Source organism: Tarenaya hassleriana, unplaced genomic scaffold (genome assembly GCF_000463585.1).
Source record: "Tarenaya hassleriana unplaced genomic scaffold, ASM46358v1 Cleome3, whole genome shotgun sequence".
NCBI lineage: Eukaryota > Viridiplantae > Streptophyta > Magnoliopsida > Brassicales > Cleomaceae > Tarenaya > Tarenaya hassleriana.
Window position 1 is genome coordinate 8,487,622 of NW_010966177.1, and position 27,690 is coordinate 8,515,311.

Consider the following 27,690-nt stretch of genomic DNA (forward strand, 5'->3'; position numbering starts at 1 on the left):
GCCGCTGAAATCTTGCCGTGGATACAGAAACCATGAGCTAAGATATTGTAGGTGACTACATTAGGCTTGTAACCGAGTTTCAAGATTTTGCCCACGACAGATAAACCCAAAAACACTTGAGGAGAGTGGGAGAAACAGTTGGTGAGAACATTCAAAGAGTAGATATTATGTGAAACCCCAAGCAATTCCATTTTCTTGCAGAGGGAAATGACAACATCATACCGTTTCATCTTCATGATTGCACTCAATAATTTGGTAAAATCGACGATGGAAGGTACGGGACGAGACTGAACCATCTGATCGAACAAATAAACAGCATACTCGACATGACAATCATGAACCCCACATCTCAATCTATCTCTGTATGACATATTGCGGTCTCTAACATCGGAAAAAGACGATCTCCGACAGCTTAAGACAGAGGAACAGTGCAAGAAGTTGTTCAGAGTACCTCTTCTTAGGGGATGAGTCTGAAGCAGACCTGAGGCAGAAGCAAATGCAAAAGCAGCCATTCTCCGGACCACTGCCGTCATCTTAGTTTCCATTCAAAGAGACAGAATCAGAAACCCCCACAAAACCTTATCCTTTTCGAACCTGATTCAGAAAGCCAAAACCCAAGTCAACACTCAATTCTAACATAAACAGATTACACGAATTTAGCGTAAAAACTGATATGAGAATTAATTCAGACAAGAGAAGGGCCGACCGCAATCAACATAAAAACTGATATGAGAATCACTTCAGACAAGTACGAAAATCGAAATCGAATAATTGAGAGGAGATGAGAGAGAGAGACTTTGAATAAAAAATCAGTTAATAATTAAAAATAAAAACAAAAAAATTTCAAGGCCTTATCGATGTAAGTACTCTGACACAGTCCTAGAAGACGCCTCGATCTATCTCTATAGATCTTTATTCCTAGAATATAGGTCGCTTCTCCTAGGTCCTTCATAGAAAACTGCGTTCCTAGCCAAGACTTAACGTCTTGCAAGGTAGGAACGTCATTCCGGTATTGACTATGATGAGACTTTTTCGCCCGTAGTTATGCTGAAGTCCATCAGGATCCTACTTGCCATAGCCGCATATTATGACTATGCGATATGGCAAATGGATGTCAAGACCGCGTTCCTTAACGGGAATTTGACCGAGGATGTGTACATGACACAACCCGAAGGTTTTGTCGATCCGAGGAACCCGAGGATGGTGTGCAAGCTTCAGAGGTCCATTTATGGACTGAAGCAGGCTTCGAGGAGCTGGAACCTTCGCTTTGATGAGACAATCACAAAGTTTGGTTTCTCACAGAACGAAGTCGAGCCATGTGTTTACAAGAAGGTTAGTGGGAGCACAGTAGTTTTTCTGGTGCTGTACGTGGATGACATTCTCCTTATAGGGAATGACGTTCCTACCTTGCAAGATGTTAAGTCTTGGCTAGGAACGCAGTTTTCTATGAAGGACCTAGGAGAAGCGGCCTATATTTTGGGCATCAAGATCTATAGAGATAGATCGAGGCGTCTTCTAGGACTGTGTCAGAGTACTTACATCGATAAGGTCTTGAAACGGTTCAAGATGCAAGATTCCAAGAAAGGAACCTTACCGATGAGCAGTGGCACAGTTCTCTGCAAGAGTCAGTGTCCTACGACACCTGATGAGCGAGAACGCATGGATCGGATTCCATATGCTTCGGCAATTGGATCCATCATGTATGCCATGCTTTGTACTCGACCAGATGTATCCTACGCGTTGAGCATTACGAGTAGATACCAGTCAGATCCAGATGAGTCGCACTGGATCACCTTCAAGAACATCCTTAAGTACTTGAGAAGGACTAAGGATGTACTCTTGGTATACGGTGGGTCGGAAGACGAGCTCGCTGTAAGAGGTTACACCGATGCTAGTTTTCAGTCAGACCCGGATGACTACAGATCGCAGTCTGGCTATGTTTTCTGCTTAAACGGAGACGTTGTTAGCTTGAACAGTTCCAAGCAGGCGACCGTTGCAGATTCTACTACAGAAACTGAGTATATTGCAGCGTCGGACGCAGCAAAGGAAGCTGTTTGGATCAGAAAGTTTGTTGGTGACTTGGGTGTCATTCCGAGTGCTGATAGCCCCATTGCTCTGTATTGTGACAACAATGGAGCGATCGCACAAGCAAAAGAACCCAGATCCCATCAACGATCCAAACACATACTCAGACGATTTCACATTATCAGGGAGATTATAGACAGAGGAGACGTGCACATTTGCAGAGTTGCTCCAAATCGCATCCGAGACCTGTAATCCTATAAAAACACAACCAAACCGAGTTTCGTGGCCTAACACGCCTATAATGCTTACAAATGCATGTGATCTCCGTATAAATCCTATAAAAACGCCCTGGAGATGTAGAGAGAAATATGAGTTATCACCTGGGCTGTCACAATATACTTGATCTTTGTTGATGACTTGGTCATCTTCAGCCGAGCTACAAGACAAATCTATGGAAGCCATACAAATCTGTCTGACATGGTTTGGGAGGAAATCAAGCCTAGAAATAAATCCAGAAAAATGTGAAATGTTCATTGGAGAACTATCTGATTAGGGAAGCAAGAATTAGCATCGTTAATGGGCATAATAGCACTGGATCCAATGAGGTGTCTTGGACTTTTAGTACACTATCACATAATAGCTAAGGCAAATTTCAAGCCTTTGATGGAGAAGGTCAAGAAGAAAGTCAATAGTTGGTCGAGTAAATTGTTGTCGTATGCATGCAGGTAAGATCCAACTTGTTACAACTGTTATATACGACATGGTTAATAGTGGAAGTGAAGTCTTCCTACTGCCAAAGCATCTCCTGAAGCAGATAGAAGCGATCAGCTCCACCTTTCTATAGAAAAACTCCCCCTCATGTTTGGGTAGGGCAAGAATTGCTTAGAGTAATATTTGCAAGCCTAGAAGGGGAGAAGCTTAGGAATAAAGAAACTGGATGTGATACCCGAATCCCGTATCTCGTGAACAAGATATGTCACATGGACGAAACCAATAAAATATAATAAACCAAAAATACGGGAATTTAAAAATCATTTTTAAATACAAATACGCAGCGGAATAAACACATCACACGTCTCTCAAATAACACATGTCCAAAAACGTAATTAAACACAACCGTCTTCACATGGAACCTTGTTCCACAATCCAAAACACATGAAGAAAAGATAATACGTTCGTACATGATGTTACTTTCACCAAGTCGTCGCCGTCCAAAGTGCGCTACTCATGCTCTTCTGGATCTGAAAAATTCAACAACGGAGGACTAAGCATAATGCTTAGTGAATGGCTCGGGTTGAGCCCGGAGAGCTCATTCTTATGGAGAATGGTGCCAACTAATCTCTCTATACAAGAATTTCCTAATTTTATCCATTTAACGTTTTCTCAATAATCCTTTTTAATTCATTATCATTATCCCATACATTTTCGATACCTGATAGTACTGACTCAAATCATCAACCGGCACCATCAGGTACCATTTCCTCTCGGTATCATCTAGTACTGACTCAATTCGTCTATTGGTACTAGATTCCACCCTGCTTCTCTATAATAGTCTGACTCCACTTCGTCAACCGATACTATTACAGAGACGACCACACAGATTCACCAGTACTGATTCCACGTCGTCAACCGGTACAGCCTTTACTACACATTTCCATAACGGTACTGACTCCTCTTCGTCGACCGGCACCGTTATGGAAACGTCCACCCTACAACACCAGTACTGACTCCACATCGTCAACCGGTACTTGTGTTATATTTCGGTAATAGTACTGACTCCAAGTTCGTCAATCGGTACTACTACCGAAATGTCCACATCAACCCCCCAGTACTGACTCAATTCATCAACCGGTACTAGGTCCACATCCACAAGTTTCTGTAATAGTACTCACTCCAAATTCGTCAACCGATACTACTACAGAAACCACACACACACCAGTGCTGACTCCAAGGTCATCAACCGGTACTGGTTCCACGCCCACACGTCCCCGCACTAGTACTGACTCACGCCGTCAACTGGTACTAAGTACGGGGTCCATCAATTCAATCATATGCATCCCCATACAATTGGTTACCCTTTATTTCTATATTATCATTCCTGAATTTTTCTCTTGGATTTATCTTTCGTACTCACTTCGATTTGTGGTTCAATTCTTTCATTTTATGTACTTACACCTTTTTCACATTCGTTCAACATATTTGTCTTATCATTTTTCATTTGATTACAACTTATCACCGTATTATAGTTTGATCCATTTGAACCCATAGTCGGGGTTGCGACCAGTCACTGTGAGATTTTTCCCTTTTTGTTTTAGCCTGGATCGATCGGTCTAGGAGCAGGTCGTCCGGTCTACGCATTTTGTTCATCTGGTTTTATTTTTAGTCCTGGACCGGTCGGTTTTGATGTAGACCGATCGGTCTACACCTTTTTTTCGGTTTTCTTCCCTATTTCTCGGCCCGGTTCGATCCTCGGTTTAAGTTTTTCCCTGGACCGATCGGTCTGTATATGTGGACCAGTCGGTCCAGGTTAAGTTCAGACCGTTCTTTGTCCGTGGCCCAGACTGTTCGGTCCAGACCTGGACCGGTTGGTCTGGGTCCTGGACTTCGTCTTCCCTACGAGATCCAGCCCGATTTTCGCCATTTTTTACCAAATTTTGATCCGATTTCGACTCCGAATGCTACCCACTCATTATTTAACATTCCTAGATCCTTAATTCTTGTAGAAACACTAATCTACACCATTATTCATGAGAATTGAATCTCACAAACACAACTCAAAACCACTAACCTCGGTTTTCTACAAGATGTGATTTTGTCCGAGCTTGTGCGAGCTCCTCAACCCGTTTCGTGCCGTGAAACTTTCTAGAAACCTCCTAGGGATGTCCCTCTTCGAGTTTTCGAACCCGTTTCGCCTTGATTCTCTGTGAATCTCTCCCTCTTCCTCTCTTTCAAACTCTGTAATTTTTTGCTCAAAAATGGCCGAGGAGGGGTTTAGGGGACGGATTTAGAGGCTCGTGGGTGAGCTAGGGGATAAGGGGGCATCGCTGGAAGTGAGCTGGTGTCTCCCACGCATAGCTCGTGGGCGTGACAGCGGGTGGGGCACTGTAGGGTCGTCAGAAATCGCTGGGAAAAGGTGTTGCAGACAGCCTGGTGCTGTCATCCGCCTAAATCGATCGGTCAGGAGTCCTGGAGGTGTGTTTTCATGCGATTTTTCATCCATTTCGACCCGTTTCGGACTGATTTTTAGTTTGGCTTCTCCTGTATCCATTCTTAGGTCTTTTTGAATGTTTTTGATCCCATATGCCTCTCGTACTTATTAGTCGTATCCATTTATTTAATTATTTATTCTTTAAAATAATTAAATATTATTTTTGGGATTCGGGATATTACGATATTTCGCATATTTATAGATATCCCTTGTATATTTTACTCTGATTTCGATGTTTTTGATATTTTCCAAGGACATTGAAGCTTTGGGCGGAAACGAGGCAATTTCCGAGAAAAAGACATGACCGAAGCCAACCCGAAAACATGCTGAGTACCAAAGAGTCAAAGAGGAAATGTTTGCACGATGTCGACATTACGAGCCCCATAACTTTTGCAATACATATCCATATCATACGTACTATACATCATTGGAAATCCTTTTCAATAGCTACGCGGAGACCTAAAGATCACTCCAATCCGATATTTCGTTAGAAAGTTATGATTAAAATACTATGAGCCTATGTTCTGACGACGAACTGTGCAAGAGTGTGCTATTATGAGCCACATAACGCTCTCAATACAAGTCCAAATTACGTATGCGATAGTGGAAAGAAGTCTTCAATAGCTACACGAGGACACCAAGATCACGTCAATCCGACATCGGAGCTGAACGTTATGAGGAAAACATTATGACTATGTCTTTTGATGACGACAAGAAAACAACTTTTCCTCAAAACACGGAACTCAAGAATTATGGAGAAAAATGGGGAAATGTCTTTCTCCTTTTCTTGGCTATAAAAGGGGCACGAAGGGGAGGCTTAGAGGTATCATCCAACACATTTGAGAGTGAGTTTGAAGAGTAAATTGAGAGTTTCTTGAAAGAGATCCAAGGAGGAGTCAAGAGAAGAAGAAGAGGAGGAGGAGGAGGAAGAAGAAGTGTCCTGCAACTATCACTAAGCATTCTCTTCCCTTTATTTTAATTCTTATCATGAACTTCTATTTTGATGTTGTTTGTATGTTTTCCATGATGTGTGAGTAGTTTTATCATTGTAGGTTAGGGATTAAGGTTGGGTAAGGATCATGTGAACATAACCTATCTTTGAAACTATGGGTTTTATGATTTGGTTTGAATGAATGAATCTTAATGCTATGAATCTTGTTGGCCACTTGATTTGTTGAACCTAGAATTTATTTTGCATAGAGATATGGAACTAAGTTTGGAACTCTTTCATTTGAATGGATGAATATTGCATTGAGAAATGAATGAACATCATGATAGTGAATTTAGTGCTCTTAAAAGTTTCAATCTATTTGGAATCGAGAGATCGGTAGGTTGAACTCTTGAGAAGAGAGGTGAGACTCGAGAGAGTAATTCTCTATAGCAAGAACTTGAATTTCCCGAATCATAACTCTAGTTACGAAGATATATCCGTAGAAACGATCCTTACATAACCCGCAATTCCCGACACCTACAATGTTTTATAGAATTGTACTAATTCTTTGCTTATATTTGCTTTAATTCGTGTTTACTTTCAGTTATAATCATCACCACCATCATTATCATCTCCGACCGAAACCGAGTAGTAATCGTAATCTTTGTCGTTAAACCACACGTGTCCTTGTGTTCGACCCTAGATACTACAATTGATCCGTACACTTGCGGTGATTGTATCTATGAATTAAAACAAGATTAGATCACATCCTAGATTGACATCACCAGTACATAGAAGCTACTGCGACAGGTTTCTCCTCAGGTGGTCTGGGCTAAAATGGTGTGGTTCAAACAGGTTATCCCAGATATGCTTTTTATACAATGGATAGTAATGCAGGGGAGGCTACCAACTCGAGATAGATTGAAGCAATGGAAACATGGTTCAAGACTCAACATGCGTTTTATGCAATGAGGAGGAAGAAACGCACGACCATCTCTTTTTCCATTGTGCATTTAGCTGGGAGATTTGGAAGTCGCTTGCGACAAAGGTTTGGAGGAACCACCCAACCGAGTTATTGAGAGCAGAGCCCGTCGCAATTTGATGATAGCGAACGAAGTACACTACTAAAGATCCTAATTCAGCATTATGTATATGAGGTGTGGAAGGAACAAAACTCCAGAGTTTTTCAATGTTCAACGTCTACCCCATAGATTCTTTGAGTTCGGGTAGTTCAATCGATGCAAACTATAGTTTCAGTAACATGTCATTGCAACAGGTCGAACACAGTTGAAGCAAACATTTTATTTCAGAAATGGTACTCTTTAACAATTTCGCGACAAGTCTCTTGTTGAATAATTGTAGACTTTATTGTAAAGCTTATCTTCTAATTAGGTAAAAGTTAGCGAAAGCTTCAAGCGTGGATTTGAATCATATACTATATACTATGTGCAATCTATTTTTTTATTTATATACAAAATGTTTTATAAAAAAAGTATTTTAAAATTTTAGATGTAAAAAGTTCTGACACGACTAATTCAATTCATTGAGAAATGATATTATCCGATCAATTTCTGAGAATCGATCGGATAATACCATTTCTCAAACATTACAACCAATGACTTGAATATCCAAATCTCTCAAGCATTCCATCATTTCCTATTTTAAAATCCTAACTCACAACCCTCCTCATCCTTCGAACTAGGGTGGGTATCTCGAAAATTCATTGGTTCAATTTAGAAATGATTTATTCGGTATTCTAAAATTTATACCAAAGTAATACTATATATTATTCAATTCGATTCGGTTCCGGTTTCGATACAATTCGGTTTTGAATTTTGATTAAAAAATAGATTTTCTAAAAAAAATCGTTTTTTTGAAAATTTTATAAAATTCGCTTCGGTTCCCGAAAATCTGATTCTATAAAAAAACATATCGTTCGAAAAATTTTAAATGGTATTATTCGAAAAAAAATTCGAGATCTTCAATTTGGTATGGTTCTAACTTCTATCTTTCGAAACTGAACCGAAACCGAAACGTCACCCCTACTTCGAACAAAACCCTAGTACATTCTCGCCTTTCTCAGACCTCACCCTCTTAGATATCACCCCTCACTGCCTGAACCCCTTACTCTAGATTGGAGTGGGCACTCAATTTGATAGTTCAGAAATCAAACCAATCTAAATCAAATAATACGTAACTATAAACGAACCAAACCTGAGATAAAAAAAAAAAAAAAAACCCGAAAGGTTATGATATCTTTGTAAACGAAAAACAAAAATCAAAACAGAATCGAATATAAAAATTATCAGAAAAAACGTACTTGTTTTAGAAAATAATATTTTTAGCATTAAAAACCAAAGTCGAACCGAATCTATCAAAACCGAATGGATATAGATTTTCTAAAATCGAAAAAATCAAACTCAAATAAAACTGGACAGAATCTTAATCAAAAACCAGTCCTAGATCACGCCCGCTCACAGCCTTTCTCTTGGGTTTGAGTTATCTAGGTTTTTACAGACAACGGATTCGGATATTAGCTTGGCCAGATATCCGAATTTCGAGTGCCCCTGATATCCAAAATTTGGATACCCACACCCAGCCCTATTTGACCCGAGGCTCACCCTTGTCACCGTTGTGCTCCAAAAGGGTACCTTTGCCTCCTTCACTTAGTTTAGTTTAGTCGTCTTGCCGACCAATGGTGCTCATTCTACATAAGATAGGATCAGACAAAACAAGCTCAAGCATAGAGAATAATACTAATATGTATATCCCTCTGCGGTACTTATTAGCCAATCAAGTAATGAATATGTTAAGTTAAGTGACTGCATTTTGATATGACATAAACGACCGCCGGCCGTGCTATTGTCATATGCGATAAAAATAGTTTCGATGTTTAGGCATCATGCTTCATTTATTGCATGTGAAATACATATCAAAACAAAGGTTCTTCTGGTCAAGAAGATCCAGGAAACTTGAAAAAAGAAATTGAGCAACATAATCTTCACTGCCGAACAAAGGTTTGCACTGCCAAATCTGTAGTAAAGACAGAAATAACGATCAATATTAGTAAAAAAATCGATGTGCTGAATTCATGCCAGGGAGATAAGTGATAGTGTCTCCAAGAGAATATAGCAGCAAAGTGAAGACGAGTACAAAGATAAAATAGGTCAATTATCCTATAGAATTAGCATCTAGACAAGCAACGCCAAAACGACATCTGACTAACTCAAATATTTAAAAACCATACTGCATATGATATGCAGCAACCAAGTAAACAATTGAAATTTCACATCTTCCACCACCATGACAACCAGAACATCATGAAACAAACACAAAAAGTAGATCCCCCAGCCAAGTGATCTAAATATGATTCAGGGTCCAGACAACACAACTCCAGGCCTATTCTAAGAGCCTAAAGACAGACAGAAAATGGTTCAGAAATCATGCCTCTAACCTTCTGTGATACGAAACTCAGTGAAACCCAGATATCAAATTCTCTTTTACGTATTAAAAACCCCATGGTTTCGCACAGATTCATCAAAACATTGTTGCAGGCACTGTGAATTAGGATCATACCAATCCTATCCCACCAAAAGTTGCATTAAACCCTTTGCACCAAGCAAACAACCATTTTCTTCAAAAAGACGGCAATTTGACGGTTCGGGCAGAAGCTACTACAGTATCCCATCAATCAATTCCATCAATACGAATCCTCAAATCACCGCATCGGTGCAAAATTGCAAAGATGTAATAGACTTAATGTCTTAATCACCTAATGCCAAAATCATTCTGTTCATAAAGACAGGTAATTTGAGCGCAAACAAACAATTAGAATATCGCTCCAATCAGTTTACCCATATGAAACCAAAAATCGCAGAACTTGAGGTGCGGAATCGCAAAAGATGTGATATACTTAATTACCGATACTAAAATCATCTACATGATTATCAATTCCGAATTTGGATTCCTAAGGATCACACGCCATCACCAAAACCAATGCCCTGGAAACCATCAACCGATCTCAACAAATGAAAACTGAAACGTATCCTCATACACACCTCAAATCATGGAGTAATGAACGCATCGAACTGATTCCTCCTCCACATCAGTGACCGCCATGCTCCTTGGCATGCTGCTGATGCTCCAGGTGGCGGCGCTCGTGGGGAAGAGCGACAAGGTACGAAAGGATCATGCCACCGAAACAGACATGAAGGAGAGGATCAACGGAGCTGGTCTGAATGTACTTCTCGTTGTAATTGTCGAGACCTCTCTTCACAGAATTCTTGATGTTCTCAAGCGTCAACATCGGCTTGAAGTAGCTCGGGAGTTCCTTCACCTTCTTCCCCTTGATCTCACTGAACAGCTTCCTCATCGCCATTGTCGTCCCTTTCTTCTGTCCGGATTCAGCGAAACGTAGAGAAATCGTGCTAACCCTAATTTGCAAGAGAAATGGGGATCATCGAGAAGGTGGGAAATTATATTAGGAAAATAGTGTAAAAAGCCAAAATATTACTTTCGTGGATATTTTTATAATTTGCTTTTTTTAATTCTGGATTCGGGTCGGATCTTACTTTCGGATCTTTTTTACACCGACTTGCTCTGTCTGTCGGATATGGAAACCGTATGAACTATGAATATATTATATATCTCTCCACTTTCTCTCTAATTTCTCTATCTGGAAATGGCCCGATCGCTCACCAAAACCCTAATCCCTCACGGTGGATTCCGTTTCATCCGCTCTCCGGCGCCGGTGCCGCCGAGCTACGTTTGTTTCCGCCGACTTTTCTCGTCGAAGCCCCAATTTGTTGAGATCGATCTCGATTCATCTTCTCAGTCGGAGGCCAGAGCCGAATTCATCAAGAAGCTCAACGACATGTTTCGGAGGATCATCGTGCACAAGTCGACCCCCGATTGGCTCCCGTTCATCCCCGGCTCGTCGTTCTGGGTCCCGCCTTCTCAGAACGCGGGATCCGAGATCGCCGATTTGGTCGACAAGGTGGCCAATCCGTTGTCGGAGGAAGAGTCCCTCTCCGTCATGTCTCTTCGTGGTTGGCCTAGCTCCTCATTCTTCGTTCCTCCTGGTATGCAAAAACTGAGATTTTCAGCCTTCAATTCTCTGAACAATTTACGATGGTGTTGTTTCCCCCAACAATATACCTTTTTGTATATGCGATTGTTGCTAGATATCCATGGTGATACGTTTGTTATATTCGTTTCGAACAACAGATGATTCTGCTCCTACGGAAGAGGCAGAAGCTGATACGGAGTTTAGCATCGCGGGGAACGAGGAGGTGTTGGAGGTGAAGATCGAGCTCCTTCCGAATTCGGGTGGATCTAAACCCGGAGATGAAGAAAAGTGACAGATTTCTCAAGAACATGGCAAGGTTAAACTCTGTTTCTATCCCTAAGAATCGTCTTTTTATTTGTCTAGATGACAATGCGGTAGAATTTTGGGTTTTGGCATGATATTTGGGTAATATATCCGGAATCTGTGCGGGTAAACAACACTGTTTATGATCATTTCCTGCCTATTATGACAAAACCCAGTTCTGATCCATGAATATACAGGATGGGGGAGAAAGAGATGAGATCTGATTCCGAAGAAGTTGAACTGAACTGGGATAATGTAATGATGTAGATGAAGATGCACACAATCCTCGGAGTTGGCATGGTCAAGATCTCTGGCCGGGTTAGTTCGTTGTGATTTTATTAAGCTCGATACAATGGCTTGCGGATATCTGCCGCTTTCATCCAGAGTCCACGACAATGCAGCCATATAATTTTATCCTTGAGAAGATGCTTCACATTGTTGTAGGTGTTTTTCCTTCAAACCCTTGCCGGTTGTTCTTCTGAATGGTTAATAGAAGTTGTGATCTTTCTCTTTTCATGTACATGAATGACTTTGCATACGGGTGTCAAAACGGGGTGGGCTAGACTGATAGGTCCGTCTATATTTTACCGAGTTGGGTTCAGTAAATTTGATTTAAAAACGTTTGAACGAGTCAACTCGGCGAGTGCACAAGGGTTCGCTAGTTAGAAAAAAAAATCCTTAAAAAATATTCGAGTTAAGTATTTTTCGGATCGGATTGGATTGGACTAAACAAATTCTGAAATCGAGATCGGGCTGGGTCGGCTGGGTCGACCCGTTTTAGGCCCCTGCCCCCCATAGGAACAAAGAATAAAAGAACCTTGGCTTGGATGCAGGAAAATAGGAGACAAGACTGATGTGGAATTTGAGTTTCTGAAACATCGTCTAGGGTTAGGATTAGGTTCAATTTCTGGTCTCGTTCCCTTAATCTGCGGATACTCGATCATTTTCACATCGGTGCCAAATTCAAATCTCACAGAGCAGACACATGATAAGGGCATTTTTATTGATAGCTCACAAGAATACACATGTACAAAGTCCCCCCTCATATGAAACTGAACCACAACTTTCAGGTTGAGATTCTAAGCAAATTCCAAAAAAGACATCCTAACTTAGACCTCTTTAATTCTGCGTTCCTAAAACAATAAAACACTTTACAAAATGCATATACGCAGGTGAAGAAGAATGAACGAATGCAAGCATTGTGGGAAAAGGGCCTTTTGCCTTTCACCTCTCCGACAAAAGATTGCTCATCTTCCGGAGCTCCTTGAGCGCTGTAACGGCAGTGACTTGTCCCTTCCCAACCAAATTGGTCTTTGTTAAACTCTCCATCAATCCTGTCTGTCCTCTTTCTTGCTGGAACACCGACTCTATTACCTGTAAAAACCCAGTAAGAAGTAATCCACATTAAACCCGAAAACTGGTTTCCCGGGAAGATGATGAAGCCCAATCAATCTTTTAACACAATGTTCCTATTTTCTCGGAGAATTTAACATTACAGTATGAGAACTCAAAGAGTAACACTTTCAGCTATTTTCTTGTTTCTGTTGCATTGTCGATACAAACAGAGTAAATGTAAACAGAAGGAAGTTACCTGAATGTGTTCGAGCATGGACTGGCCAAGGTTCTTCAACGTATTCATCATATTCTGGTCTGTTTCTCCTTTGTTGCCAGAAGATGATGCTAGGGGAGAATTTGACCCAGAAGCACAGATCACGTTGCTCTTGCTTCTTTCGACATTATCAGATTTTGTAGCATCGGTAGAATCATTCCTAGTAGAAGTCTCCTCCTCACCAGCCAAATTGCGCCCAAACTTCCAAAACCACTGGAACTTTCCGGGCAGAAGCTTCCGCTCCTTTGCAATGCCCCTCGGTTTTTCATTGGCCTCCTCATGACCTGTAGAGTGAGTTTCCAGTGGCTCATTGCTCAGGTGACAGGAAACAGGAAGAGGCGAATCCACACTTGTCCTTTGACTATTGTCGTTTTCCTCCTGGGAAAAGTTTGACAAAGCACTGCTCTCTGAATCATTTCCGTTATAGTTTGAATCTCTGAGAGGATTTGTTGGATCTGAAAAGATTGACGAACTCTCCTCACTGGGTCCATGTCCACTTTCTTCTCCTGCAGATTGGACGAAATCCATTCTTCTGTCCTCGGTTTCTAAAGGAGGGCTATCTTCTCTACTCATAAACACAGGACACTCACCATCATCTATCGACTTGTCCCTTTCATTAGCTTCCTCAGGGTCAGAACCAAGCTGCCGAGACAAATCTTCAAGCAAGCTCCGTCTCACTGACAATGAACTGACTTTCCTTTTCCCGTTTTCAGTCTTGCCGGGCGATGGGTCAGTTTCTGTCCTCAAAAGCTTTTTCACTTTTGACCACACCCTCTTTCGCTGTGTTGGGCTTTCTTTCTCTGAACCACTTTGCCTTTGATCTTCTTCAGCCTTGTGTAGAACCCTCCATTTCTCCTCCCAATAGCTCTTGGGTGCAATAATCAAAGGAGATTTAGGAGAAACGGATTCAGATGGAAAACTGTTAGCTCTTGCAGCTACAGGACTGCTCTGATAAAAAACACCCTTCATCGATAGGGCTGATCGTACATCAGCATCCAACGCCAAAACCTGTAATGTCTTGGCCTTCTCTATAATCTTGCTGAGGTCAATGTTCTCTGGGAAATTTAATAGTCTCTGGAGACAGGACGTTGCATTCTCAGTAGCAAGCAAGGAAGACCTTAAATATAATATCATTGAAACAGCCATACCCGAAATGAGGGCTCCCCGAGGAGAATCAAGGATCCTGAAAGTGTGGTTTGTGTCATCTGCATCATTTTCATCCATGCTACTACCATTATTTGCTGAGAATATCTCGTCCCATACTATCAAGAGATCCTGAACTGAAAATTCTCGTCCAAACAAAACCCGCAACCAACGAAGCCCAAAGTACTGGGGTTCAACTCCGAGTTCAACCAGATGGCTGTGCAGAGATGAATCAACAACTGATAAAAGATGATAGAATCCAGCACATGCTTCAAGAACAGGAGGCAGCCCGGAATGGGACCCTCTGGCCGGAGAATAAGTAAAGAAGTCAGAAAGGGCAACACAACCATGGGACCCATTCATGAGAGCATCGAACATGCAGTAAGCATCATGCTCCATGAATTTCTCAGACAAGACAACCCCAAGTTCACCTTCGGCCCCATAGGCATCACTCAACATCACAATAGACTGGATTTCAGGATCGAGCTCATCTAGACACTTTACTTTCCTCGACCTTCCCTGAGAGCCAACCTCATCATCCATGGAGTCCAGAAACTTTTTGAAATCAAAATTGTAAGTGTCATCTCTTTCCTCAAAAGACAGACCATCAAATCTGTCAGTGAAGTGATCTTCGTAATCTTTACGCAATCCAGAAAGACACTCAACATCAGCATGAAGAACGTAGAGCAGGGGTGCCAAAAGCTCATGCATTCCTCTACAGTATCCCATCAATCAATTCCATCAATACGAATCCTCAAATCACCGCATCGGTGCAAAATTGCAAAGATGTAATAGACTTAATGTCTTAATCACCTAATGCCAAAATCATTCTGTTCATAAAGACAGGTAATTTGAGCGCAAACAAACAATTAGAATATCGCTCCAATCAGTTTACCCATATGAAACCAAAAATCGCAGAACTTGAGGTGCGGAATCGCAAAAGATGTGATATACTTAATTACCGATACTAAAATCATCTACATGATTATCAATTCCGAATTTGGATTCCTAAGGATCACACGCCATCACCAAAACCAATGCCCTGGAAACCATCAACCGATCTCAACAAATGAAAACTGAAACGTATCCTCATACACACCTCAAATCATGGAGTAATGAACGCATCGAACTGATTCCTCCTCCACATCAGTGACCGCCATGCTCCTTGGCATGCTGCTGATGCTCCAGGTGGCGGCGCTCGTGGGGAAGAGCGACAAGGTACGAAAGGATCATGCCACCGAAACAGACATGAAGGAGAGGATCAACGGAGCTGGTCTGAATGTACTTCTCGTTGTAATTGTCGAGACCTCTCTTCACAGAATTCTTGATGTAAAAGGTAATAATATTTAGTCCATAGGCAAGAAAAAGAAAACAAAGGATGGCATAGACTACCTTGTTTATACCCATGCTCTGGATGCTTAAGGCACCACAACAAAAGAATCCGTCTTAGCATGCCTTGGAACCCAGCCGCTTGGAAATAGCTCCCATGCTCTGGATATAACCTCGATAAGTCTTGATCAACAGTTTTCTCCAACTCAGCATTGCGGAAGAAGCAGCCCCATGTGCTATCTGCGTAGAGATTCTTCAAACTTTTCAGTCTAATAAAACGTTAAGAATTCGAATGATCGTAAGATAATGGAGTTCATTAGCATTCATGGATACAACAATCAAAAAGATAATTACAAGATGTCCACTGCAACGGGTAAATACGGGGCCTATACGTGTATACTGAAAACCGATACACGCATTTTCAGGAATAAAACGAGATTACTAAACATAATGTATATAGATGCCTCGGGACAGTACTAGTTCTTGCAGTGCAAGAAAACATAGATGTTACCTGGGTTTTGTGATAAGGGATTGTCAATGGAGAGATCTGGGGAATTGTTTCCATCCTTGGATACATGTGGATCTATCAGAAGCCGTCTTCTTAAAGATGCATATCTACATGACAAGAGCAACACAAACACATACATACATAATGAAATTGCTCTTATCAACAGACTCATAAACCCTAGAGGCTCAAGTTCTGTTAAATATTGATTATTGGGTCTTTGTTTGCGATCAGAAAGCTACCTTCGGCGAGAATCAGCTGTTACTCTGCGAAAATCGTCGATGGTAGAAGCCGGAGACGGAAGAACACCAAGATTCACGCGCCACCGCACTCCCCTCAAATTGGCAAAGCGACTATCGGACACATCGGTTATCGGAGATTCCGTCATCGCCTGCTCGATTTCCGGTGGAGCTATAGAGTTTTCTGTCTCTTTAGCTTTCTGAGTATCACGAGTTTACCCGCAAATGAGGGAAGTATCCGGGAAAGTTTTAGAATTTTCCAGGAAATCAGAGTTTCCCGGAAAATCAGTCAACCTATGACAAGTCGGATGCAATCCGTAATTAAAGACTTGCCTTTCTGAAACAGCTAATAAATCCAGCGTATGCGTGATAAAATTCCTCCGATGAACAACACCAGAAATAGAAATCGAAATGGAAAGAAAGCGAACGGAAAGCGGGTGGAAATCCAAATGCAAATCGAATCTAAAGGAATCGAGTTGGAGAGATTGTGCAGCTTTGTCTCTCTCCCCAAAAGAGAGAGATTACGTGATGGGTTTTCAGCACCTCCATTTTTTTTCTTAAAAAACTTTTTTGTCCTCCCCCTACTTGTTAATTTTCGACCAGATGATGATGATGATGATGATGTGAAACTCATATGTGTATTACCACATTTTTACCATAAGCTATGATTTTGTTAATTGTTAGCGATAACATATGAACAATCACTGATGACCTTTGGAATTTATGTATAATAATATAAGGCAAAATAAAATTATAAGAAAAACAATAATTGGAATTTTCTTGGGGGGGGGGTTCATAGATGTAATAATGTGCAAAAATTAGTGAGGTAAATATTGTTCAAAATACACTCATTATGATATCATAATGTGGATTTAATGACCACCTATTTAATATTGGTAATATGAAAAAAAAAATTAGCTGAATGTTACATTAAGTCCTGCCTTGCCAACAAAAATTAAAAAAAAATACAAATATTTTTGTGTAAATTATTTAATGATTTTATACTAATGTCACCACTCTACAAAAAATTGGGAACACAATATTATACATGTACACAACTTATTTCATAACACGGATTAAATTTGTTGCTTCTGAAATACATATTTGTAAATGTTTTGGATTAGTCGAATGTTCATATAATCAATCATTTCCATATCCATGATTAGTTTGAAGTAAACATTATTCCGATATTCGATTATAAGAAAAGATAAAATACTTTTACAATATTAAAAATATATAACAATGGTCTTGCTCTGTGGATATAATCAAGATTAATAATATTTGTGATAATAACATTTCGGTAAAAAATCGCAAAAAAAAAAAGTTAAGAGGAAATTCTCTCCCCGTGTGTACGAAAAGTCGTATTGTCTTGTATGCGTGGATGCGTGGATGCTGTAAGGTGCCATCAAAAATAGCCAAAAAAATATGGAACTTGTGTTAGGAAAAGTCTGTCCATCAAATTTAATTTCCCCATATTTTAATTTAGTATAATGTGACATATATTATTATTATTGATATTTCTGTGCTTTTCCCACGTCAGTCTTAATATTCCGCGCCATAGAGAGGCTTACACGTGGGTCATCTCCACCACCTCGTTTTTTTTTTACATTGGGGAATCTGCCCTGCAACTCTTCAGCTCGGACACCGGACACCGTAACGTCTCACAGTCCAATAGACCAGAAGAGGACGGCATTAGTACAGCATCGCGGATCAAGAAAAACCCCAAGTCATGCACACGAGCCTACAACACACACGTGGAAGGTAAATCAGCCGTAACTAACAAACGACATTTGAGAGGCAAGGAGACGGCGAGGAATCGAACCCCCGACCTTATGGTTTCCCCCATGGTTTACATTTGACAAACAAACAAATATTCACGTAACATAATATATTCCATTGATGATCTTTTTCTATGCCTTGTGAATTTTTCATGTTCTTCCGATATTGAATTCATCTACTAATATATCATCATAAACACCATCAACCGTAAAGGGGATAATTTTTCGGTTGGGAGGGTGTTGTTCTCTGGACCCCGTCGTCGGGCCCCTAAAAACTGCTTCCGGATCTAAGTAGATATAGGTTAGGCCGAAGGCCCAAGTGAATCTCCTGATTAACAAAAAAAAAACCGTGAGGGAGATCGTGGTGTGAGAGAGTTATGAGGGGGATCGGTTGGGTAGAAAAGGGAGAAATGAGAGTGAGTGTCGGAGGATAAGAAAATCGGGAGTTGAGAGATGAGAGTAAGTAGTGTCTAGAGAGCTTAGGTGTTTTGGTTTTTAGAGTTTTTTTTTTTAATTATTCGGGTTTTAATTTTTTTTTATAGATTTTCTGTCAATTTATTAACTGATCCAGAATTTTTAACTGATGTGGCATATATACGTATACATTTTTCTGGTGTATCTTGCAATGTCAACCAAGTTTTTAACGGGATTGTGTTACATTTTACGTCGTCACACTTTTTTTGATTTTGTATTCCGGTATAACTTTTGGTCAAGTTAAAAACTGATGTAAGAAAAAAGAACATGAAAAAAAATCGTGGAGAAATATGGGATTTTTCTAAAATAATATAATATACATGGTAATATTCAATGAAACTTTTATGAATATGTACATGTAAATAAATGGTTAAAATGACAGTGTATATATATATATATAAAAAGCAAAATACATAAATTGTATATATTTGACTCAACAATACGAAGCCCTAACACCTAATGATTTAGATATATAAAATTGGAATTTGGTTGTAACGAATGAAATGTATCAAATTATTGAAGATGTTTTTAGTCTCGATTCTGATTTTACTTTTCTGCAACTTTGGTTGTTGAATAATGTCCGAGTCTGTTGCTTAGTTGATTGTGTTTCTGTTACAAGGACCCTAAACTTGCTCACCCAGAAGAGCATCAATTGCAAATCAAAATCGCCATTCTCTCTCCTTCAATTAATTGTTTTTCTTATTCATTCTATCAGTTTTCTCAAAATGAAAAATCGGAAAAACAAATACACGAGTTCTTGATTAATTTCTAACAATTATTAAAGGTAAACCATGTTAAAATTCTCAAATTTGTAAAAAAAAAGAATGGTGGAGAAAGAATTCATTAACTTTTCGTTTTTATTTTAAAATCTACAAAATATATTATTATAATTCTTAATACCACGATGATATCATACTTTGTGATGGGACCTGTAATTGTGCGTTTGCCGTGCTCCTCTCAGTAGTAGAGGACTTGAGCAACTCATTTTGATATATACACACAGATGAGATTTGAGTGCTCCCTCGGGATTTTTGAAAAACTTTTGGCAACAGAAATGAGATTTTGATGTGAATGAGAGTGTTGTAAAAATATTATTTTCTTCAATAAAAGCCAAATCAAATCATACCGAACAGGTATAACGTTTTCAGACATTGAAACTCAAAAAAAAAAAAAAACATAAAACCCGAGATGGCCAGCCCTACTAGCAAAACAAAATTCATACAAAATAATCCCTTCAACCCATTTTGGATCATCTTGGAAGACGACAACAAATCCAGTTATGTCTTATCATGAGGTTACTTGTTTAGAAAACGAAGACAGACAATATATGACAATGATATATCACCAACCGTATTTGGCTTGAGTCTCGGCTTTGGTGAGCAAACCCCTGGAACGTCTCTCCGCTAGCTCCATCTCCTTCTGCTTCATGTCGAAGTATAATGCCGTAATCTGATGCTTCCTCTTGTGAAGCTTCGTTGGCTTCCCCTTTGATGGTGCCGGCTGCATTTTATAAACAAAATGCAAACAAACTCACACCCAGCCCGCCATTGGTGAATTATGCAACAAAACTCTATCCAGTATGAATCTTGTGTTCTTAATCCAGAAACAAACGACAAAAGCCCGGATGTCAAAATGTTATTGCAAGTACGGGAAAGACCCTAGCCCTTGTCTGTTTAGATCTTTTCCCTGCCCAAACTCAAACTGCAAAAAACATCGATAAGGCCATTCCTCAAATACGGAATGCTCTGTAAGTTCTCTAATGGAATCTCCTACAAGTACAAGCTTAATTCATATCAGCAAAATCAAGACAAACCCTACCGACAACAACATCCAATATCTTAAACCACAAATCTATGAAAAGTGTAGAGATTGATGGTAAGCATACCTGATAAGCAGGACCAAAGGCGATTCCAGTTGACTTAACCTGGTCTTCCCTTGGCCTATTCTTCATCAGCTCATCTTGCTTCACCTCGACTATCTGAGGCGGCATATCTTTCTTACCTCTTCGAGCTCTCTTCACTGCACTGTCAATGGCTCCCACAGACTCGGGCAATCCCGTTGTCGGGTCAAAACCACTTCCACCAGCCCAAGTATTCCCATACTGGTCACCATAACCAGCATTACCTCCATAGCTACCATCATACCCACCAATGCCACCATAACCAGAAGCATCGCCACTAGCACTAGCATTCGGATCATAACCAGCATACCCAGAAGCATCACCACTAGCGCTAACATTCGGATCATACCCACCATAGTAATTATCCATTCCTGATGCATAACTCTGAGCACTTTGATCCATTCCCGACCCATAATTCGCATAGTTTGTGCCACTGTTGGTATTAAAAGATTGATGATCCTCATGACTTGATGCGTTATGATCACTACCTGATTCCGCCATTAAAGGTGCTTCTGTCTCAATTATGGATCTCCGACCCGAACCCGATGAAGGAAGGACACCAAGGGTTGCGGAGCTCTTCGGAGCCGGCATGGCCGACAAGAACGATTTCACCGAAGAATCGTGTGATGCCGCAGATTCCATCTGCCTCCGCTTCTTCCTCTTTTTATCATCTTCATCTTCCTCGTCTTCATCATCCAGATTGCTCAGTCTAGGGTTCACCGGAAGTCTGATCTGTACAACGCGTTTGGGCGGAGCAGGAACAGAATTCGACGAAGCGGAACAGGATTGCTGAGACTTTAGAGATTTCGGAGGAGGAAGAGAAGATAAAAAGGAAGAAGACTTTCCTTTACCGGAATATGAATCCAAATCTCCATCGGAAGAAGTTTTAGGGTTTCTCGGTTGAGGGAGAGCCGAGAAGAAAGACGACGATGACGAAGCAGAAGGCTTAGGGAATTTCCCAGTGAACCTTTCTTCTTTCGGCTTCCGTTCTTCTTCTTCGTCGGAAGAAGCGTAGTTTGCTACCAGAGACTCCATGGGGGGAGAGATAGAGAGGGACGAGGAGGAAGGACAACGAAGCTCGGAGCCTCCTGGGTCGGGAAAGGGGTTAGTAATTCGAAGAAACACTGTTGGGCCGAATGAATAGGCCCATTTAAGGTCCAATAATGTGTTAGTGGGCTCAAGAAATTATGGCTGATCGAAGGGAGAAATGAATCGCCGGAATAATGGGCCGAGTGATCAAGTCAGGCCCAATTATCTCTTCGTAGGCCCAATGAGTAATGTGATGGGACTCGAACTGGACCGTGGATCTCAAACACGATATTATTTTATTTTATTTTCAAGAACATGAAGCAAGAAACCTTTCTGTTCACAGAAACTGAGACATTTTCATAAGCAATATACAAAAAACCATTAAAAAAAATTATATATATATATATATATATATATATTAACGTAGTATCCGAGGATATATCCGGCATGAATATATTGATGCGGAATATATAAAATCATTACATACATATATTACACGGATACTCTCTCTGTGGATCAGAAGCTCATAGGACTGCCATAGCGAGAATCATTGAAAGCTGCAATGGCTGTGTGGATCTTGGCCTCCAGTATAGCTCCCTCTTCTTCCTCCACCTTCAACAAAATATCGAAACGACGATAATAATAATAATTTACCCAAAAATAATTATGATAAAAAAAAATGTATTTCAATTGGAAACAATATGATTGTGTTATGTGTGGTTTGAATTCGGTCAAGACTGCGCACATTACATATGACTTTGATGATTAATAGTAATACGCAAGGGAAATCATACAAATTAATTATATATAATGATTGATGCCAAATATTTATAGAAAAAAAAATCATTTTATTTTACAAATGATTTAATTAGCGGTACCAAATAAAGACAGGTGGACTAAATGATTTCTTCACCTACTCCTCCATCCATTACGAATATAATATTTTATTACGGATTTCTCTCGAGACCCATGACTTAAACAACAGTTCTTGTAAAAATAATATTATACTATATGCCGAAATATGCACAGTGTAAGTGTATTAATTCAATGACACGTTGAACACCAAACCATATGTCAAATCCAACCCAAATATACATGTTTCTAAACCCTCTACCGCATAATTTTAATATATATATATGATATATACACACACACACACACACTCTCTTTATTGATTTTATATGAACTAAGTAAAAACTTGAAAACGAATTTTAGTGTATATATCGATTGATATAAGAAATGATGTAGTTTTCACCAAATAGAGATATTGAAATTGAAAAGCAGGTGTTTGAAAGATGAATGAGAAAGGGAAAAATATTAAAAAAATGAGTGGAGCATTTGAAAATGCAATTTAATTCATATGATAAAACGTGTTTTTAATGCGTTTATATTTTTCCTACAATAGTCGCTCCGACCACGCGCCTACGCGCCGTGAGGCACGTCCGTTTCACACGGAATAAAAGTAAGAGTTTTATTTTTTCAACACATAGATTAGTTTACTTTAGGGTTTGATATTAAGCACATTTAATTAACTTTTTAAAGAATCTAATCAAAAGGCGATGGTCACAAGGACATAATAATAACTGGAAAGCATTATTGATTACTTTTGAATTAAAATAATTCCTATCATTAAATACTATAATATAATAATAAAAAGAGGATGAAATAATGTATATGAATATGTATATTGAAGAAAAGTGAATAAATTAGAGTAATAATAGAAGGGAGACAAGTGGGTCCAAATTATAATTTAAATGGGTCCTTTTCACGTTTCCCTTTGTAAATCTGCAATTATTTTTATTTGTTTTTTGTAAGAAGAGTTATAATTTATGTTAATTAAAAACAATATCTCACTTTATTAAAGCACTCCACAAATCTCGATATGCTTTGTCTTTACGTGTTATTTTTCAACAATTTTTCTTTAAATAAATTTTATGTCCTACGAAATTTTATATATATATATACACACACACATCACTATTCTTAGAGTGTGCAATAAGCAAACTAACCATAACAGCAAGCGAATTATACAAGTAAAAAAAAAAAATTCTAAAATCTAATACAATTACCAAAACAAAAAACGTGTTAGTGTGTTAGATGGGTTATACATTTTTAATTTTTTTTTTATAAACATAAACTTTTAATTTTATGTGTAATACAAAGTGATGGATTATATATTAATTGAGAATTAAAAAAAAAAAGGGGGGGAAGAGATCGAGACCTCGAGGAAGAGAGTGTTGGAGAGGCGACCGGAGAAGGAAGAGATGTTGGCTGTGATGATTTTGAGGTTCAGAGACTCGAAGACTTCGCATAGTCTGACCATTGTGTCCCTCTTCTTGCTGCATGTTATGCACACCACTCCCGTCTTCTCTCCCATGCACGTCACCTTCAACTTTTTTTTATTATTTAATTTAAAGTATATATGTACACAAACAAAATCCCCAAATTAGTCCATGGTATCCAAATTATATATAAAATCCGATTTTTTCGTTACACTATGTAGTTATCATTTGTTCGGATATTGAAATCTAAAACCATATATATATTCCAATTTTATATTCCGACACGATATATAAAATATAAAATTAATATAAATATATGACATAACATTACACCCAAATTTAGATAGTTCAAACCGGTGAAACTGGGTGCAAATCGTCTGTCCCACCCGAGTTTGAACTTCAAATTTGGAGAGAGAGTGTATAATCCAATTCATATCGTTGACTTCTATCCCCTCTAGATTAGTTTAGATCTTGGTTCATAATAACTGATTAACAAAAAAATTTACATAACATTAGAAATCTTTTTTTTAAGTGTGCACCTTAATCATGTCCCAAATCATTGTTGCAAGAAGTCATAATATCCGGATCCAAGGATAAATGAACCAGAAAAACGACAAATGGTTTAAATAAAATTAATAAATATAAAAAGAAAATATACACTAAAAGACAAAAAGCATAATTAATAACAGTGATCAAGAGTCAATAAGAGAGTTAATTAATTAGCTTATTATATATGTATATATATGTATATGTGTAAGTATATGCGCTTACTTCTAGGATTTCGATGGGAGAGGAGCGTGCTTTGGTCTTCCCCGAGGGAAGAAGCTCTTGATGATATTGATAACTAAGAGCGTAATTATCGTTATAACCATTTGTGGGGTTTCTATAAGAGGAGGCTAATGACTCGAGTTCTCTTATCTCCGCTTCAAGCCTCTTCTCCTGCTCCCGCAGTTCTTCGATGTATGCTATCGAATCTCTTATCACCGATGCCTTGTCCAACTATATGTGTATACATTAATCCACTAATTTTATTAATTCAATTAACGCAATTAGTAATTAATCATATACATATATATATATGACATGCCCTGTGTCAGCACACAAACTCTCTCACATTGCAACTTGTCACCTTTGGTACTTCAGGAAGGAAACTAAGATGATAAAATTTGGTTACCTTAATTATTTACAAATACTTTTTTTTGGTAATGTATTTACAAATACTTAGATAAACACTCGAGTCATTGCTAATTTTTTTATTATTATATAATAATTAAAAAAAAGCGCACACACACACACTCTCCTCCTTAAAAATGCGTTGGATATAGAAATACAGAGAATTATATTCATATATATAGGAGAGAAAATCTTAGTTAGGGTTTTGATTGTATATATATATACATATATATCTCTACCCATATATATATATAGAGAAAAGTTACCTTGCTGATGTTGGGGACGACAGATCGGAGAGCGAGGAGTCTCTGGTTGAGGCGGTGGCGTCTGTTCCTCTCCGACAGGACATTCTTCGACGCCGGCGAAGTGGCTGCTCCGTCCGGCGAACTGGACTCCCCTGATCCCGACAGCGCCTCCTCGAACGCCCAACTGTTTATTAATTACGATTCAACCCCGAAACTTAAAAAAAAATTAATATCACCCAGATTTTTTTTATAAAAAAAAACGCTGGAAAAAATAAGCAAAAGTAGAAGAAGGAAAAAACCTGTCGTATTCGAGTTCTTCGTTCTGGAAGAACATTGTGGTTTCCCAGTAGTTCTTGTACTCGTCGCCGAAATTTTCCATTTTCAGACAAGATCAAGAAACCAGAGAGATGCTTTTCTTGGTATATATGGATCTCTCTCTCTCTCCTTCTTCTTCTTGTGTTTTTTGGTTGGTTGGTTGGTTGAGAATTACAACACCTGATGGGAGATTTTATAGGCGGAGGAGTCAGAGAAAATCAAATGGGTCATCATTGAATAGGGAGAGGCTCAGAAATCAGGATTTAAAGCACGTGGTGTGTTTGAGATCTCAATCTCCTTAGGTAAGACCAATCCTCACCGTCCATTTCGGAGACCAAGATCTTGGCATGTGGATACGAATACTTTTATTTCTTATTTTCTACACTTTTTTTTTGTCTCATATATATATATTCCATTTCCATCTTCATATTTACAAAAAAATATGGTAATCATATTATTATGTTTTATATTTAATTCGATTTTTTTATTACACTAAGAATTCTATTAAAATTAAATTATGTTTTATTAAGAGTTTATATATATAACATTATCTATGTAAATTGACTTCACTATAATAATTAATAATTAAGGATATCGATGGGGTTTTTTATACAATAATCATTATTACTCATCATAATCGAATGTGTTCAAATAGATAATTTATTTTTAATAAAATTTAAATATTATAAAAATCAAACTAAATAATAATAATAATAACAATGTAAGTTCAAATTTTCTATAAGTTTCAATAAAATTAAAGATGTTTTGGAATAAATAAACAATGAAACCAAAGCTAAACCAAAATGGAAAAAAATCATTACAGTTACAAATTAACAAAAAAAAATAATCAGATTTTCTATTATTTATATTCAGTATGGTCAATGTGAACATATTTTTAAAGAAGATTAAAATCTAATATATACCAACATAATGGTTATGCGTACGTGTGTGTATATGTCACTACTATGTGTATATAAAGGACAATTGTGATTGATTGATTGATGCATTATGTACCTTTTTAATAATATTCGAATTTCAATTTTTTTAATAATGCATTTGAGTCACACAGATTCTCTTTTTGTCTCTTATATCGACTGCAACAAAATCAGGTTTTGAATCAGCACTGATTCGGGGATTTCAATCCACATATTGTTGCTAAATAATAATAATGATGATGATGATGATGATGATAATAATAATAATAATAATAATATTTTTTCGATGCACAATCTTGCTGAATCATTAAATGTTCAAATCTAACTATATCTAATAATTGAAAATACATTTAAGTCTACGATATTCTAAAATTAATTATGCATGAAAAGTTAATATAGTCCACGTTATATCATTTTCAATAAAAAAAGTTAAACACACCTTTAATAAAGCAATGGCCTATAAGTTTTGGTTTATCTTGCAATTTGGATATTATATATATATATATATATATATATATATGTGCAGTGAAAAAGAAAATAAAAACGTGGGATATTCCAAAATCTAACTCCAAATACAACGCATCCGATGTTGTCATGTAGGTAACATCCTCTCTGCCCCCAACAAAAAACAAGAACATCAACTGTGTTTTGAAAGGATTTGTTTTGCTATTAATCTTCATCCAATATTTTTCATATATCAAATCACTCTTTTGTCGGAATGTTATCAGATAATTTCGTCGGTCCAAATCTATGATTAAGTAGCATTCCTTGGATGTGTACCAAAGAGAATGAATTCAATATGTTAAAACCAATGTGTGAAATAGACAGTTTTTGCTTTGTATTAATTGAACTTTCACATTCAACTAAAACATTGATGATCATCTATTGGCATTTAGTGTGTATATATATATAAATAAAAGTTGACAAATTAAACTGCATGTCAAGATTTACGGAATAAAACTTTATATCAACAAATGGAGTTTAATTTAAATATATAACATAGTTTTCCTTCACAAGAATTCCTAATTTCTATTATAACATGATAAGGATATATAAATCCAATCCAAATATAAAACACATTAATATCAAAACTCTACATAAACCGAAATTCTTCATAATTGTAAGCTCATACGTGGTAACACGTATGAGATTGGACGACTCAAAGTTCAACTTCAATGTTTTTTTTTTGGAATAGATGT

General features: G+C 38.3%; 6 protein-coding genes across 7 annotated transcripts; 1 reads left to right on the top strand and 5 right to left on the bottom strand.

The window, feature by feature from the left end:
* Window positions 1–8,962: 8,962 nt before the first annotated feature.
* LOC104820006 lies at window positions 8,963–10,646 on the bottom strand. The gene is made up of 2 exons (XM_019203220.1): window positions 10,223–10,646; window positions 8,963–9,197 (listed from the first exon to the last, which is right to left on the bottom strand). The coding sequence occupies exon 1, from the start codon at window positions 10,540–10,542 to the stop codon at window positions 10,270–10,272; it is 273 nt and encodes a 90-aa protein (XP_019058765.1). The 5' UTR covers window positions 10,543–10,646; the 3' UTR covers window positions 8,963–9,197; window positions 10,223–10,269.
* Window positions 10,647–10,811: 165 nt separating this feature from the next.
* On the top strand, window positions 10,812–12,055 carry LOC104820007. The gene is made up of 3 exons (XM_010550342.1): window positions 10,812–11,245; window positions 11,391–11,548; window positions 11,733–12,055. Exons 1-2 carry the CDS (start codon window positions 10,846–10,848, stop codon window positions 11,522–11,524), a joined length of 534 nt encoding a protein of 177 aa, XP_010548644.1. The 5' UTR covers window positions 10,812–10,845; the 3' UTR covers window positions 11,525–11,548; window positions 11,733–12,055.
* A 462-nt stretch (window positions 12,056–12,517) lies between these two features.
* Window positions 12,518–16,953, bottom strand: LOC104820008 (TBC1 domain family member 5 homolog A-like). 2 transcript variants are annotated; one of them, XM_010550344.1, is made up of 6 exons: window positions 16,694–16,953; window positions 16,364–16,560; window positions 16,128–16,231; window positions 15,680–15,856; window positions 13,127–15,000; window positions 12,518–12,909 (listed from the first exon to the last, which is right to left on the bottom strand). In XM_010550344.1, the coding sequence occupies exons 2-6, from the start codon at window positions 16,507–16,509 to the stop codon at window positions 12,760–12,762; spliced, it is 2,451 nt and encodes an 816-aa protein (XP_010548646.1). In that variant the 5' UTR covers window positions 16,510–16,560; window positions 16,694–16,953; the 3' UTR covers window positions 12,518–12,759. The 2 variants fall into 2 exon arrangements, with proteins under 2 accessions (XP_010548646.1, XP_010548647.1); XM_010550345.2 differs by lacking the exons at window positions 16,364–16,560; window positions 16,694–16,953 and having other exon boundaries at window positions 15,680–15,869; window positions 16,128–16,205.
* On the bottom strand, window positions 15,359–15,652 carry LOC109116878 (the record flags this gene model as incomplete). Its single annotated transcript, XM_019203107.1, has 1 exon — window positions 15,359–15,652. A coding segment is annotated over one exon (219 nt), but the record flags the coding sequence as incomplete, so codon positions are not given.
* Window positions 16,954–19,780: 2,827 nt separating the features above from the next.
* On the bottom strand, window positions 19,781–21,591 carry LOC104820009. Its single transcript, XM_010550346.2, has 2 exons — window positions 20,498–21,591; window positions 19,781–20,112 (listed from the first exon to the last, which is right to left on the bottom strand). The coding sequence occupies exons 1-2, from the start codon at window positions 21,545–21,547 to the stop codon at window positions 19,954–19,956; spliced, it is 1,209 nt and encodes a 402-aa protein (XP_010548648.1). The 5' UTR covers window positions 21,548–21,591; the 3' UTR covers window positions 19,781–19,953.
* A 286-nt stretch (window positions 21,592–21,877) lies between these two features.
* LOC104820010 (transcription factor bHLH27-like) lies at window positions 21,878–25,761 on the bottom strand. Its single transcript, XM_010550347.2, has 5 exons — window positions 25,541–25,761; window positions 25,263–25,425; window positions 24,595–24,822; window positions 23,763–23,933; window positions 21,878–22,153 (listed from the first exon to the last, which is right to left on the bottom strand). Exons 1-5 carry the CDS (start codon window positions 25,618–25,620, stop codon window positions 22,058–22,060), a joined length of 738 nt encoding a protein of 245 aa, XP_010548649.1. The 5' UTR covers window positions 25,621–25,761; the 3' UTR covers window positions 21,878–22,057.
* Window positions 25,762–27,690: the final 1,929 nt, after the last annotated feature.

What these genes read in the sequence shown, in the direction of transcription:
- LOC104820006 (XM_019203220.1), bottom strand. Translation starts at nt 10,542, where the DNA reads ATGGCGATGAGGAAGCTGTTCAGTGAGATCAAGGGGAAGAAGGTGAAG.
- LOC104820007 (XM_010550342.1), top strand. Translation starts at nt 10,846, where the DNA reads ATGGCCCGATCGCTCACCAAAACCCTAATCCCTCACGGTGGATTCCGT. An exon ending in CTCATTCTTCGTTCCTCCTG is followed by an intron (nt 11,246 to 11,390) that starts GTATGCAAAAAC and finishes TTCGAACAACAG; the next exon opens with ATGATTCTGCTCCTACGGAA.
- LOC104820008 (XM_010550344.1), bottom strand. Translation starts at nt 16,509, where the DNA reads ATGACGGAATCTCCGATAACCGATGTGTCCGATAGTCGCTTTGCCAAT. An exon ending in TCCCTTATCACAAAACCCAG is followed by an intron (nt 15,857 to 16,127) that starts GTAACATCTATG and finishes ATCTCTACGCAG; the next exon opens with ATAGCACATGGGGCTGCTTC. An exon ending in CCATGCTCGAACACATTCAG is followed by an intron (nt 12,910 to 13,126) that starts GTAACTTCCTTC and finishes GGGTTTTTACAG; the next exon opens with GTAATAGAGTCGGTGTTCCA.
- LOC104820009 (XM_010550346.2), bottom strand. Translation starts at nt 21,547, where the DNA reads ATGGAGTCTCTGGTAGCAAACTACGCTTCTTCCGACGAAGAAGAAGAA. An exon ending in CCTTTGGTCCTGCTTATCAG is followed by an intron (nt 20,113 to 20,497) that starts GTATGCTTACCA and finishes TATAAAATGCAG; the next exon opens with CCGGCACCATCAAAGGGGAA.
- LOC104820010 (XM_010550347.2), bottom strand. Translation starts at nt 25,620, where the DNA reads ATGGAAAATTTCGGCGACGAGTACAAGAACTACTGGGAAACCACAATG. An exon ending in GAAGAACTCGAATACGACAG is followed by an intron (nt 25,426 to 25,540) that starts GTTTTTTCCTTC and finishes ATTAATAAACAG; the next exon opens with TTGGGCGTTCGAGGAGGCGC. An exon ending in CCAACACTCTCTTCCTCGAG is followed by an intron (nt 22,154 to 23,762) that starts GTCTCGATCTCT and finishes ATTTTGTTGAAG; the next exon opens with GTGGAGGAAGAAGAGGGAGC.